At 41.3% G+C, this 15,532-nt stretch overlaps 1 protein-coding gene across 1 annotated transcript in view; it reads left to right on the top strand.

Moving 5' to 3' along the window:
- Window positions 1-15,532, top strand: part of DMXL2 (Dmx like 2) — a 137,497-nt gene that overhangs the window by 55,594 nt on the left and 66,371 nt on the right. Inside the window, exons 10-14 of the mRNA XM_075530590.1 lie at window positions 2,760-2,999; window positions 7,525-7,796; window positions 8,436-9,120; window positions 9,431-9,552; window positions 13,882-13,971. Of these exons, the coding sequence (XP_075386705.1) occupies window positions 2,760-2,999; window positions 7,525-7,796; window positions 8,436-9,120; window positions 9,431-9,552; window positions 13,882-13,971 (1,409 nt within the window). The remainder of the gene's footprint in view (window positions 1-2,759; window positions 3,000-7,524; window positions 7,797-8,435; window positions 9,121-9,430; window positions 9,553-13,881; window positions 13,972-15,532) is intronic.

Below are 15,532 nucleotides of genomic sequence, written 5' to 3'. Positions count from 1 at the left end.
GTTGCAGTGCGCTCTGTCTGAGCACAGGGCTGTTCGGCCTCCTGGACTGTGGTCAGAGGGGAGTCACCAGCGGCTGCATCCATGGGTGGACCCTGCAAATGGATTTAGTGCACCATCCACCATCACCCCAAACCTCTGCAAAGCAAGCGCTCCCCCGTTCCAGTGCTGACCCCATTCCTTCCATGGACGTGGGTTGCGTTACTTAACAATCCGCAGCTCACACAGCTGCGGTGCTTCTTCCATAGAGTTAGCTGAGCCTCTCTTAGATGGCTGCTCGCGTGGAGCTCCCAGCTGCTGTTCTTTCTGCTAGCTTCCTCACCGCACTTTGCTGTAGCACCCACGTCTTCAGTGAGCTCCTTTTGTGGGCAAGAATCCAGAGGGCCATGTCATAAGAATGAATTCTTCTTAGATGAGAACCAGAATTAACTGTGAGCCCCAAATCCATCGAATCTCTTGTGCATTTTTCCTTTCGACTACCACTTCTTGTTGTAGGGAGCAGTGTTTGTTGTTGTTATTGAGTTATGTGTGATATTAAGATGAATTTCAATGATCCCAAATGGGGAAATTCTGCTCTCTTTAGAAGTGTTCCAGCCTGTGTAGCTGTCTGTCTTCATGATAGTATTTTTCTTATGCTTTTTAATGAAGTTTTAAACACAAACATTCAAAGAATAGTAGAGTGAAACTCTGATTTCCTCCACTTAGATTAAACAATTGTTACCATTTTGTATAACTTTATTCTCTCTATATATATATTTGTTTATACATCTGGCATACAAGGGAGTACCCGCCTCCCAACACTGGTAAAACGCTCCCAGTGCTGGGCGGAGCTTTCATTTTTCCCATTAGGCCAGCACTGAGCCACTCGCTCTGAGTCAGTGCACCCAGTGGTGTTGCCTGGAAAGGTTCTCTCTGGTCCCAGTGAAATTTTTTACAAGAGCATTTTTGCTTGAACCCCATTGTTTGTAATGGCCAATTTAAGAGAATAGTGTGTGGCTGTTTTCTGCTCAGCAAATGCCACAGAAACTATTGTGATGTTGAACACAGCTTACAAGCTCTATGGAAAAAACTCAAGTGTACGAGTGGTTTTCTTGTTTCAAAAGAAGTGGAGTGTCAATTGATGACCAACCTCGTTCTGGACATCTGTCAGTTCCCCGAACGGATGACAATGTTGACAAAATTCTTGCACTTGTGGTTGAAGACTGACAGACAGACCATTGAAGAGGTGGGGAAGTTCTGGATTCTGCTGGAGCCCGGTTCAGTACATGTTAACACAACATTTGGGAGTGAGAAGGGTCACTATGAAATTTGTGCCTTGGGTTCTGCCTGACCAGGGAAAAGAGTGTCCAGTGGAAACAGACCACAGGCTTTGTAAAAAGAGCTCTTCAGCGGCCCAGACTTTTTTTAAGGTCATTACTGGTGATGAACATGATGCTATTCTTACCACCCCGAAAGCAAACATCAGTCAAGACGCCATTGTCACCTTGCCCCCAAAAAAGCTCATCAAGTGAACTCAAAGATCACCATGGTGCTTATTTTTTTATTTTTACTTTTTGATGTCAGGGGGATAGTGCATTTGGAGTTCGTTCCACCAGGTCAGACTGTTAATCAAGCTCTCTATTTAGAGGTTCTGAAAAGATTGAGTCACAGTGTATGACAACAATAGAGGCCTGGTTTGTGGCAGACCGGGGACTGCTTTTGCCACCACGACAATGCACCTGCTCATGCAGCCATCTCAGTGCGCCAGTTTTAGGCAATAAAACAACATGCCTCTGTTGCCTCACACACTTTACTCACCTGATCTCACTCCATGTGGCTTATTTTTGTTTCTGTGAACATAGAGGGGCATGAAAGGACAGTGATTTGAAGGCGTGGACGAGGTAAAGAAAAAAACAAAAACAGGCGAGGTGCTGTCAGTCAGCCATCCAAACAGATGAGTTTGAAAAATGTTTCCAACAATGGAATCGCAGATTTGACAAATGTATTAAGGGTTAAGTGTAATAGAGAGTACTTTGAAGGTGATAAGGTTGTTTTGTAAAAAAAAAATACATAGCTTTGGAAAAAATATTCCAGTTTTTTTAGGGTACCCTGTGTATATGTACCCAAACCAAACCAAACCTCCTGTCATTTGATTCTGACTAGTAGTGGCCCAGCATAGGGTTTCTGAGGCCAAATCTTTATGGAACAGATAGCCTGCTCTTTCTCATAGAGTTGGTGGTGGATTTGAACGACCAGTCTTAAAGTTAGCAGTCTACTGCTTACCTGGTAGTAACACACTAACACACACACACACACACAGATTTTAAAATAAGTTGCTGACATGATACGTCACTCTTATATACTTAAAAAGTATCATTTGAAGATACGGAAATTCTGAGTTATGAGAATACTAACTATAGTATTATTCTCTTAATGAAAGAAGAGTAGAAATAATTCCAAAATATTGTGCGCATAGTCCATATTTAAATTTCTCCAGCTGTGTCACAAATGTTTCTTATTGTGCTCTTTAGATTTCTGTCCCTGTCACCACCCCTCAATAGGATTCATTTAAGCGTCATACATTATATGTGATATATACCATTATATTCTAATATTTATGCTTACCTCTAAAATTAATGAAAGTTTAAAATAATCCCCACTAGAATTATGTTGATATGCTTATACAGTTTCTGTGTATTGAAAACTTAGTCATTATAGTCATTTATAATAATTTTAAAGAATTAAATCCTAATACTAAAATCTTACCTCTTTTCTTTCCACAGATATTCCAAATGTCTTGGCTGGTACTGCATTTAATGTTGATGATGGAAATGGGGGCTTTGTGGTTCATTGGTTAAACAACAAAGAATTTCATTTTACATCATCTACGGAAATATTTATGCAGCAATTACGAAAACTTTCTGAAAAGCAGGCAGATCATGAAAGTGATTATGGTGACAGAGAAGATGAGGAACATTCACTGGAGGAAAGAGAGAGGGGCTTACACATGAAGCTAGATCACGGTTAGTATCTTGTGCTTAGAGTTTTGTGTCTTTAAAATTACAAAACATTTTTGAAGTCATTTTATTGGGGGCTTTTACAGCTCTTATCACAATCCATCCATCCACCCATTGTGTCAACCACATTTGTACCTATGTTGCCATCATTTTCAAAACATTTTCTTTCTACTTGAGTCTTTGGTATCAGCTCATTTTCCCCTACCCCCACCCTCCCTCCTTCATGAATCCTTGATAATTTATTAAAAAAATTTTTTTCATGTCTTATACTGACTGCTGTCTCCCTTCACACATGTTTCTGCTGTATGTCCCCTGGGAGGGGGGTATATGTAGATCATTGTGATCGGTTCCCTCTTTCTCCCCCTACCTACTCTTACCCTCCTGGTATAGCTACTCTCATTATTGGTCCTGAGGGGTTTATCTGTCCTGGATTCCCTGTGTTTCAAGCTCTTATCTTTACCAGTGTACATGGTCTGGTCTAGCTGGATTTGTAAGGTAGAAGTGGGGTCATGATAGTGGGGGGAGGGGAACATTAAAGAATCGGGGGAAAGGTGTATGTTTCATTGGTGCTATACTGCACCCTGACTGGCTTGTCTTGTTGTTGTGACCCTCTGTAAGGTGATGTCCAGTTGTGTACAGATGGGCTTTGGGTCTCCAGTCTGCGCTCCCCCTCATTCCCATTGATATGATTTTTTTGTTCTGGGTCTTTGATGAGTGATATTTCATCACATTGACACCTCATGATCACACAGGCTGGTGTGCTTCTTCCATGTGGGCTTTGTTGCTTCTAAGCTAGATGGCTTCTTGTTTATCTTCAGGCCTTTAAGACCCCAGATGCTATATCATCTAATAGCCAGGCACCATCAGCTTTCTTCACCACATTTGCTTATGCACCCATTTTGTCTTCAGCGATCTTGTTGGGAAGGTGAGCATCACACAATGCCGGGTTATTAGAACAAAGTGTTCTTGCATTGAGGGAGTACTTGAGTAGAGGCCCAATGTCTGTCTGCTTATTTAATACTTAACATATAAAATATATGTACACAGATCTATTTTCCTATCGTTATATATAAATATATTTACATATGTACATGCCTGTATTTAGACCTCTGTAAATGCCCTTTGCCTCCTAGTTCTTTTCTCTATTTCCTTTCATTTTGTCCCACTATTATGTTTGGCCTTCATTCAGGTTTCAGTAATTCCTCTCAGCTATATAGCCCTTGACCAAGCCCCAGCAGCCATCCTATACCCTCCTCGCCATCGAGTTTAGACCACTTGTTGTTCCCTTGTCCTGGGTTGGTTCACACCCTCCTTCCTTGCCCCCACCTCCCCCTCTCCCATGTCCACCCAGAACCATTGGTCCCATTGTTTTCTCCTCCAGAGTGTTTATCCCACCTATCTTATCTAGATAGTCCTGAAGAGATAATAATATGCACAAAACCATGACAGAGCAAAACAAAGCAACAAAAGAAAAGAAAAAAACAACAGAAAAACCAAGGAAAATAAAAGAAAAGCCTATAAATAATTCCAACTCTGTTTGTTGACCTTTACGAGTGCTTTCTGCTTGAGTCTGATGGGGTACCACGCCGTGGCCCCCAAATCTATTTTTGATGTTCCCTGGGGACTTCATTGCTCTGCTTCCCTTGCTGCTCTGTTGCACGCCCTTACTGTTTTGCGCTGGTGTGGTGGGGTCAGATTGCGGCACTATGGGTCAGTGAGGGCCGTTGTGTCTCCTGGTGGGCCCAACCCTGTGGTCCTCTCCAACTTTTTTGTTTTAATTCCTCCCTTCCTTCTTCCTCCTTTTTGCTTTTCTATTCCTTCCACAAATATTTGTTGAATCTGTCTTAAGGACCAGGTACTTTGCTAGGTCCTAAAAAATCATTCAACTCTATTATAACATGTTGTTTTTTTGTATTTAAAGTTTTATTTTGGAACTTAAAACTTTTCTTGGGGAACAGGTTTTACTGATGGTACTAATGATGATGGTTTGAATGACATTTGACTGACTGAAAAGTAAGAAATATAGTAGTATTTAATTTAGACTATGAACTATTTTATTGCTCTTTTAAAACTATAAATTGGAAAAGATTTATTTTTAAGAGAATATGCCATTAATTATGTTATTGTTAGGTGCTGTGGAATTGGCTCTGACTCACCCACCTTCTGTACAGCGGAATGAAACGCTGTCTAATCCTGTGACACCTCCACAGTTGTTAGGTTAGGTCCATCTTGTTGAAAGTCTTCCTGTTTTCCTCCGACCCTTTCTTCTACCAAGCATGATGTCCTGCCCCAGGTGCTGGTCTTTCCAATAGCATGTCCAAAATATGTGACAGGACGTCACATTTCACCATTCTTGTTCCTAAGGAGCATGCTGGTTCTACTTCTTCCAAGATAGGTATATTTGTTCTTCGGGTAGTCCAAATACTTTCAGTATTGTTTGCCAATACGACCAGATAATGATATCATTATTCCAGCCTGCCTTATTCACCTTCCGCCTTTCCCGTGCATACGAGACCATTGAAAGCACTATGGAGTGTGTCAGGTGCACCTTAGTCTTTGAAGTGACATCCTTGCTCTTAACACTTTAAACAGATCTTTTGCAGCAGATTTGTCCAATTTAATATGTTATTTGATTTCTTGACTCAATTCCATGGCTGTAGACCAAGGGTCCTCAAACTACAGCCCGAGGGCCACATGCGGCCCCCTGAGGACATTATCCAGCTCGCCGGGTGTTTTTGCCCCATTTTTATACTTCAAAATAAGACATGTGCAGTGTGCATAGGAATTTGTTCATAGTTTTTTTTTTTAAACTATAATCCGGCCCTCCAGCGGGTCTGAGGGACAGTGAACCTGCCCCCTGTTTAAAAAGTTTGAGGACCCCTGCGTAGACTGTGGATACGAGTCAGATGAGGTCCGTGAGCACGTCAGCCTTCTCCTCAGTGAATGTCATGGCGTCATCTCGAGGTCTAGCTCTCAGGATCTTGGTTTTCTGTGCGTCCGGTCGCACTCTATACTGAGGCTGCCTCAGTCGCGCGCCCTTTCAGGAAGCGAGGCTTGCGTGTGCACAGGGAAGGTTGCTAACAAGCTGATACCGCCCACCTTTCAGAGTCTTCGCTCAGCAGACAGGTGAGTAAGCACAGGGAAAGGATCCAGTCTCGACACACATCTTTTCTGCGTTTAATCCATGCAGTGTTCCTTATTTCATCACTTCCTCCAGATTGAAAATATGCTGAGCACGTTCTTTCTTTCAGCTTTCTAACTCCAGGTCTTTGCACATTTCCGTGTAAGGCTTTTCTTTGTCTTCTTGAGCTACCCTTTCAAAACTTTCTATTCGGCTCTCTTCATCATTTCTTCCATTTGCTCTAGAGACTCGATTTTTAAGAATAAGTTTCAGAATCTCTTCTGATATCCAATTTGTTCTTTTTTCCCTTTCATGTCTTCTTTAAGGATGTTTTGCCTTCTTCGTGTGTGACGTGCTTGATGTCATCCCACAGGCTGTCAGGTCTTCCGTCATTTGTGTACAGCGGACCCCACATGTTCTTGAGGTGGTCTCTACATTCAGATGAAATGTGCTCAGGGTTGTATTTTTGCTTGCATGGGCTTGTTTTCATTTTCCTTAGCTCAACCTGAACTTGCATATTAGCCACTGATGGCTTGTTCCACGGTCAGCCTCTGGTCTTCTGGGCTGATAATATTTAGCTTCTCCATTGTCTCTTCCCACAAACGTAGTCAGTTTGATTCCTTTGCCTTTTATCTGGCAAAGTCCACATACGTAGTTGTCTTGAATATTGTTGATGAAAGTTATTTGCAATGAAGAAAGGGTTGGTCTTGCAAACTTCTACCATACGATAGCCAGCTTTGTTTCTATCGGCCATGTTCACGTGCCAATCACCAGGGATTATAAATTCGCCTTTATTGCATGTCTGATCAAGTTCAGCCTGAAGAACTTGGTAGACTTCTCCAGTCCCTTCAACACTGACTTCAATGATTGGTGCATTTGAATAACCGTTGCATTAACTGGTCTTCTTGTGGGTGTACAGACATTATCCCTATCACATGCAACATTGTACTTCAGGATAGCTATGGAAATGTTCTTTTTGATGATGAATGTAGCAACCTTACCTTTGAACCGGTCATTCCTGGCAGTGGGCCATACGATGGTTTCCTTCATAATAGCCCATACCAGTCCATTTTAGCTCACTAATGCTTAGATCTTTATGTGCTCCATTTCATTTTTGATAACTTCCAGTTTTCCTAGATTCTTATGTTTTGCTTATTGTAATCTAGGACGTACACGAAGTCTCATAGTACTATTAAGTATGTAAGAATCCTCAGTGGTACAGGGTGTTCTATGTTGGGCTGCCGACAGCAAGATTACTGGTTCAAACCTACCAGCTCCTCATGGGAGCTAAGGCCGTCTGGCCCCATAAAGATTTCACCTCAGAAAGCTCACATTGGGTCACTAATCATCTCAATGAGAGTGTTGTTTTTTTAATTCAGGATGCACTAATCATTTTATTTTCTGGTTCAGAATTATCGCTGGATAGAGACTCTGAGGCAGGTACCGGATCATCCGAGCACGAAGATGGGGAAAGGGAGGGAAGCCCTAGAACCTGCTCACAGCCTCGCAGACCCATGCCGCTGCCCACAGTGCTGCTGGATCGCAAGATTGACATGCTGCTCTCGGAGTGGAATAGGAACCCCGACATGCTTTTCACCATACACCCTGTCGACGGGACCTTTCTAGTGTGGCATGTGAAGTATTTGGATGAATATAATCCTGGAATATTTAGACAAGTTCAGGTATATATTGCCGATGAAATAATTAGTACATCTAAAAAAATACATGTCAGTATATGTGGCTTTGGCAGGATTTCAGGATTATTAAACATACTGTTGTTCATAAGCAACTGAGAATACTTGCTTCCATAGGAGATTGAGAGCATCATTTTAAAAATTAAAAGCCAGTTAATTTGGCATTGAAAAGTTATGCTGAAAGTTTAAAATTTGTGTGCATTGAGTTTTCTGGAAATCCACAATTTTAGGACTGAAAGTAAGAAGCTACCCTGAAAATGTGACTCGGGATGAGCTTTCTCTAACATTGATTTCGCACCTAAATCAAGCTGGTTTTCTTGATTGTCCTTCTCAGCTTTATTTTTAGCTAGACAAGTGTGTGTACACACACACACACACACACACACACACATATATAATGCACTTTACATGATTTTTATCTTCAGTCTTCTGCGAGGCCACGAATAGAGAATATTATAAGTAAAGGAAAGGGATTAGATTATAAAGATATTAAAATTATGAACATTTTGGGATTTGGGGAGGGTAGGAAGCTGATCTTTGGCACTTTGAAAATAGAAGTGTTTTGCAAGATTATTTTTAAGAAGAGGTAAATCACTTGCACACCAAAAATAATTGTGTTTTTTTCAGGTTTCTTTTTCTTCCCGGATTCCTGTTGCATTTCCCTCTGGTGACGCGAGCTCTCTTAGTAAAAATATTATGATGTATGCCTGCATAAATGCTGCGAAAGATTTTCACCACCCCGTCTCCCACCACGAGAGGGTGGCGTTCGGCAGTCCTCACGGATCCCAGCCACACTCCAGACCACACAGTCCGAAAACGAACATTTTCTCCCCCACAGTCATGATGGTCTCCAAACACATCGATGGCTCTTTAAACCAGTGGGCAGTCACTTTTGCCGACAAGTCTGCCTTCACCACCGTTCTAACCGTGTCTCACAAGTTTAGATACTGTGGTCATCGGTTTCATCTCAATGATCTGGCATGCCATTCCGTTTTACCGCTCTTGTTGACGTCATCTCACCATAATGCTCTGCTGACTCCTGAGTCAGATTCAGATGGTAAATTAAGTAAATTAGTGGATCCCATAAAACATATACATGGCCACTCAAAGCAGCCTCTTAGGAATGCAGCCACACGTACCTTTCATGACCCAAATGCAATCTACAGTGAACTTATTCTGTGGCGTGTAGACCCAATAGGACCTTTGTCATACACTGGAGGGGTTTCCGAATTGGCTCGAATTAACTCTCTACATACCTCAGCCTTCTCTAATGTGGCTTGGCTCCCAACTCTCATTCCCAGCTACTGCCTTGGTAAGTGTTCCTTTTAATTACAGAAGGATGAAAACTTAAAGTACATTCGCTATGTGTCATATGGTTTATTTTTGTCATTTTTAAGTATTCAGGAATTTTTAGGGTTTCTAGAATTTTTAGGACTTGGTGTTTAATTCTTTCCCCTCTTAATAATTTACTTTTTCTATTGAAATTTTTTTGTGAATCATTTTATATACACGGATTTTTTTGTTTTCATGACTTAAAAGAAAAGTGTGAATATTTGTTCCTTGTACTTTGCCCAATAATAAAAATAAACTACACATTATAATCGGAATCTTGAATTTCTCAGGCACATACTGCAATTCTGCCAGTGCTTGCTTTGTTGCTTCTGATGGTAAAAATCTGAGACTCTATCAGGCTGTGGTAGATGCAAGGAAATTATTGGATGAACTGTCAGACCCAGAGTCTTCGGTAAGTATTCACTAATCTCTATTAATATATTACAATGCGGTAAAAAAATTCTCTTTACACAGTACCTATGACCTCTGTTTGTTAGTTGGGTGTAGTGGAAGCGAACTTGCCTGAAATGGCACTTCTAGCCATGTCTTGGAAAGGCTTGGTTGCATAGTGGTTACAGTGTTGGGCTACTGACCACAAGGTAAGCAGTTCAAAACCACCAGCTATGCAGGAGAAAGATGGCTTTCTACTTCTGCAAAGAGTTAGTCTTGGAAACCCACAGGGGGCAGTTCTATCCTGTCCTATAGGGTTGCTATGAGTTTGGTTTGAATCCATGTCTTGTAACTCCCATTAAACAATTGGGTGGGACCATGGGTAACACTAATAGAGGATATTGGTCAGTATACAAGGGAGCCATCTCAGAGGCAGAAAAAGGGAGAATCCCATAACCATTAAGAAAGGAGAATCAAAACGGAATGCATGTGAGATTCCTGCCTGAATAGCAAAAGAAGCAGATGCAGTTGGCAAGGCACCAGAGGCCACACCTCAGAGACCATGATGAGACTGAGCAATGGGCATCCCAGCCTACAGAAGGGGTCAAGCTGAGTGCCTGCGGACAGGAGGCTGGCTTACCGAAAGGGACCTTCAGACAGCACTACAGATGCTTGTAACACTTGCCTATGTAGGGCCGAGCCCAGAGCTCAGAGGCTGAGGAGCTGTCATTCAGCATGGCTGAGAAGAGGCTCTGTGGGCAAAAGAACTGTGTTTACCATGTTGTAACCTGTCAACCGCCCTAATAACATTCCATCGTCTGTGAGTTCTCTGTGGCCATTGCAATGGCTGGGGAATCCAGCAGGGAACAGAACGCTTTGGCGAGGTGGGTTGGTGTCGGAATAGGATCAAGAAGAATGGAGCTTGGAAGCATGTCTGACCTCTGCCTTGGGGCAGGCAACCTTGGCCCCGTGTGCAGTTGGATTCTCCTCCTCCCTGGTTTGTCCAGAGGTCAGACGTGGCCTTCATGCCATTTCCTCATCAGTGAAGAGGGACTTAGCGTGTCATCTGTACTGGGTGGCACATACCAAGAGCCCTGGTAGTGTAGCGGTTATGTGTTGGGCTACTAACCGCAAGCAAGGTCAGCAGTTTGAAACCACCGGTGGCTCTGAGGGAGAAAGTCTAGGCTTTCAACTCCCGTAAAGAGTTAAAGTCTTAGAAGTTCACCTGCCCTATAGGGTCTCGGTGAGTTGACCTGGACTTGATGGCAGTGAGGTTTTTTTATATTGGACATACCATATTTTCACACAAATATCACATGTTATATGCTTTTTCCCCTCCACGCACCCCTTTTCTGTTTTTTAAGGTCACTGTTGTGCCCTTGCCCCTGGGTTTGTTAGCACCCACCTCCTTCCCCTCCTCCCCCCGCCCTTCCATGTCCCTCCCCCACCCAACTATGGATCCCATTGCTTTCTCCTCTGGATTGTTTATCCTGCCTATCTTTTCTAGATAGACATGCAGAGATAATAATATGCACAAAAACAAGACAGCAAAACAAAGCTACAAAAGAAAACGAAATAACAACAACAAAACCAATGACAAAAGGAAAGCCTATCAATAGTTCCAGGTCTGTTTGTTGACCTTTATGAGTGTTTTCGGGTCAAGTCTGAGATGGGGTGCCACACCCTGGCCCCACAGTCTATTTTTGGTACTCCCTGGGGACTTCATGCTCTGCTCCCGTTGCTGTTTGCGTCGGTGTTGTGGGGGTCAGATCGCAGCCTCCCACTCTATATTCAAAAGTATACTTTGCTAATTTTTTACATTGTTTTAAAAACAATTATCATAGTACACTTAGAAAAATACCTGGTGAGGAGGAGGGGACCTGGTTGGGATAAAAAAGCATGTAACACATCTATTAGTATAAAAATTCAGTACAGGTGACAAATTAATTTTTTCCTAATTTGTGTACTAAGGTATGTGAATTAACAATGCAGTGTCCATAGCATACACTAATATATTTTACATATGAAGAAATAAAGAAATGATGCTTCCCCCCAAAACCATAAATTGTTGTTGATGTTGTTCATTCCTTAATTTGCTTCTCTTAATCTTATATTGTTCAAAAATTGTTTTAAGACAGTTTTTCTGGACTATATTTTGAAGTTGGAAAATTTTAATTTTCTAGAGCATTTTAAAATAAAAATGCTTTCAGTATTGAAAACCAAAGAGTATTTTTATAGTCATCATTTTATTGGGAGCGTTTGCAGATATGACAACAATCCATACTTCGATTAGATCAAGCATTATTGTACAGTTGCTGCCACCATCAGTTTCTAAACATTTTCTTCTTGAACTCCTTGATATCAGTTCCCTTTTATCCCTTCCTTTCCCTACCCTACCTGCCATAAACTATTATTATATATTATTATTGCCATATCTTATATCATCCAATGTATCTGTTCACCTATAATTTTGTTATTCATTCCCCTGAGTGGTGGTGTACAGACGTCATTGCTGTCTGTTCCCCCCACCCCTTTCCTCTCCCCCTTCCCAGACCCTCAGGGAATCAATACTCCCATTGCTATTTCTGAAGGGTTTATCTGTCTTGAATTTCATGCATTGAACAATCCTCATTATCCAAATGAACAAGTGTGGGTTATTAATATCAAGATTAATGAGGTAAAACTAAGACCATAATAGTAAGGGGAAGAGATAGTAAAGAACTAGAGGATAGTTCTGTTTCTTCAGTGCTGTCCTGCACCCTGGACATATCATCCCTTCCATGGGGCCCTTCTGTCAGGGACTGCCCAGTTATCCTACAGGTGGGTTTTGGGTCTCCACTTTGTCTATGCTCTTTCCTGTCAATGTGATTGCTTGTTTTTGGACATCTGGTACCTTTTCCCATGGATACCGCATGATCACACCGACTGGTGTGCTTCTTCTCGGCGGGCTTTGTGACTTCCCTGCTAGGTGGCTGCTTGTTTAACTTCAAGCGTTTAAGATACTTTTATTGAGGGCTCTTACAGCTCTTATAACAATCCAGACATCAGTCTTTTAATTCCGTTTCCCCATGAACTTTTGAAAGTCTCTTTGAAGCTCCCAGACTGGGGACGGATGGTGGTTGCAATGAAAACAACCAGGACAGAAACCCTGAGTCAGGGACTTTTCAGCCCGGAGTGAGATTACATTTACTTGTGTGTGTACACATTAACACACAAATATGAGGGAGCTTTGAAACACGTAGAGGAAAACAGAAATGAAAAGATAGTGGGATTAAACCGAGTCCATAGCAACACATTTTCCTGTCTCTGGAAGTCATGGAAAGACCTTGCTGTCTCCTTTAGTGAAAAAAGTAGAAAGCAAGCAATTTCCGTGGCAGCTGAAACCCCACCTGGATCCTTATTTTTGGTTTATGAGATTTATGAAAAATGAACCCGTGTTTGTGTTGTCTTAACATCCACTATCTTACCCTTTTAGTTTCTAAATAGCCATTGCAATGACTGTCTAGAACTCACGGACAAAATGAATGATTAAAGGCTTTGTTAGTTGTAATGCCAGTGAGAAATGCTCAGTGTTGAGTTTATTAGGACGTTACTAACTTCTGTAAGTCTGCTAATAAATGCCCCAAGGGCATGCCACTCCTTGACCCAAGGTAATCAGCTTAAGCTCCCTGAATTCAGTGCCGACCCCACTCTGCAAGTCCTAGCTTGCAGCACAAACGCACTCCGTTTTACTTGCTCCGTGGGTTGGGGGGCCCATTACTCTGTTCCGTGCTCTGGTTCCTGGCTCTTCTGCTGCCCCTCTGATGTTACAGCTGCTCTCTGGACCCCGGAGGTTCACTGCGCAGGCATCTCAGGTCCAGAGGACATGCTCCACTCCTAGCTGTTGCTGGTAATGAGCTTCCTCCTCCTGCTTCTCAGTGGGCTTGTTTTATGCACAGCAGGATGGCACCCCAGGGAATCTTATTCTAAGGTACTCACAGGTGAATCCTATGGGTATCTTCCTCCACCTTCTTACCAGACCCATGCAGGGAAAGGTGGTTTGGTGGGAGTTAGAGACTTTGGCTACAATAGTCACATTAAATAATTCACTGCCCCTGCAGTATAAAAGAACTAGATCAATGCTTTGATTATATAGGAGATTTATGTAGTATGTAAACACTACAGAATCTTTCTTCTAACTGCCTCTTGAATTTTAAAATTGAGAGAATGAGTAGAGAACTGAAATATTTATTGGAATGTATTGTGATTTTCAGTGAATGTTTAAAGGGGGCATTTCATGTTTAAAATACTACATCATATTGGCAGTAGATTAGTAAAGTGTCCGTTAACCGTTTGTGCTTTTTATTCACAGAAACTTATTGGAGAGGTGTTTAATATTGTGAGCCAACAGTCTACTGCTCGACCTGGCTGCATCATTGAACTCGATGCAATTACTAACCAAGTAAGAGCATACTTGGTGCTTTGGTGATGTTAATGATGAAATCTTATTTTATTAATTGTGATAAAAATATATATTCATTCTCAGGCTAGTTCTATTGTTTGATGCGAAATATAGTCAACTTTTGTTGATTACTATAGTGAAAATTGGTCAATGAATTTGGAACTATTCTTCTTTAGTTGAATTATATCTTTAAGGTGTATGTCTTATTTATCTTATTTAATAAGGACATTTGATTCAGTTAGGGTAGTCCTACCCTTAATTGCTGAGGGGAAAGGCAGTATAGCTTCATAGAGACTCCAGTTGTGGTTTCTCTTTTTATATTGTTACTCATCTTAATTCAGTCGAGGGTGACCTGAACTTGGAAAATATTTGCCTTGTTGTTCCATGTACATAGTGTTTTTAGGAGATCCATTATAATTAGTACCAAAGTATATATTTATTTAATAATCACAAATTACTTAAGTAATCGGTATTCTATCCTAGCAAAGGACTTGACCCTTACTTCCTTCGGTAGCTTGTAAAACCCATTCTAGCTTCAGGATATTTGGTTTTAAGGTCATGTTTACCAGACTTCAGACTAGAATTATGCAGTCATTCAGACATTAAGAGGGAAAAAGGCAAAACAAAACAAACCTTTAGTTTGTTGAGAAAGTTACCAATATATAATATTCAGCAAAGAAATGAAGAAAATATCAAATCATATGAAAAAAACAAGTATAAACTTATGTCTTAAAATTTTTCCACGGTGCTTTGCACAGTGTGTTGGAACTAAATGTAGCAATTTCCACCAACATGGAGAAATGACCTAACCAGTTTTTGGCAACAAAATTGAGCCTGCCAGTTTTTATAATTCCATCAAATTTTACGGCTTCCGAGGAAATCCTTAATTTTCTAATTCCAGAGAACCATGGCTTCACGTTGAACCCAGTTTCATTCTTTACTCAAGATGTACAGAAGAAGGGCAGCATGACTTCTGTCTCACGGATATCTGTTTTGAATGGGCTGGATTTTAAGTTTCTCTCACTTTAATCGTTTCTTTACTCCCCATCTTGACATATTCATATCGCACCCCCTCCCTAGCACTTTCCTTTTTTCTTTTTCACTTCATACTTGTTAAGGATATTTCCCCCCAGTTGTGACGGTCTTTAACACGGGATGGTAAATGGCCTTAACTGAGAAGTGGCAAAGCTAAAAAATTGCTTCAGTTTGTTCTTCAGGGGTTGTGTTTCTCTGTTTTCTGAGATATCACCCTTCCCCTTCTTTCATTTATCCGCTTTCCCTTGTGGGTGCATCGTACATTGAAAATGTGAAGACAGGTTTTATTTCTACCTGGAGACTGAAAAATCCCTGCCTTAATGTTTTCCAGTTATGTAAAGAAGCTCATTTTTCTCAAAGATATTCTCTCTCTCTCTCTCTCACTCACCATTCAGTGTCAAGATCATGAATGCGGCTTCTCCTTCTTGAAAATCAATGCAATGGCAGACATCTAATTTGTCTCTACACATTTCCATAATCACTCTTTATTTGGATCTAGCCCTTCTTTGAATTTCTAAGACTTGTG

The sequence above is a fragment of the Tenrec ecaudatus genome, chromosome 14 (assembly GCF_050624435.1).
Source record: "Tenrec ecaudatus isolate mTenEca1 chromosome 14, mTenEca1.hap1, whole genome shotgun sequence".
Taxonomy (NCBI): Eukaryota; Metazoa; Chordata; class Mammalia; order Afrosoricida; family Tenrecidae; genus Tenrec; species Tenrec ecaudatus.
The sequence above is the reverse complement of the archived record's forward strand: the minus strand, read 5'-3'. Positions and strand labels throughout refer to the sequence as shown.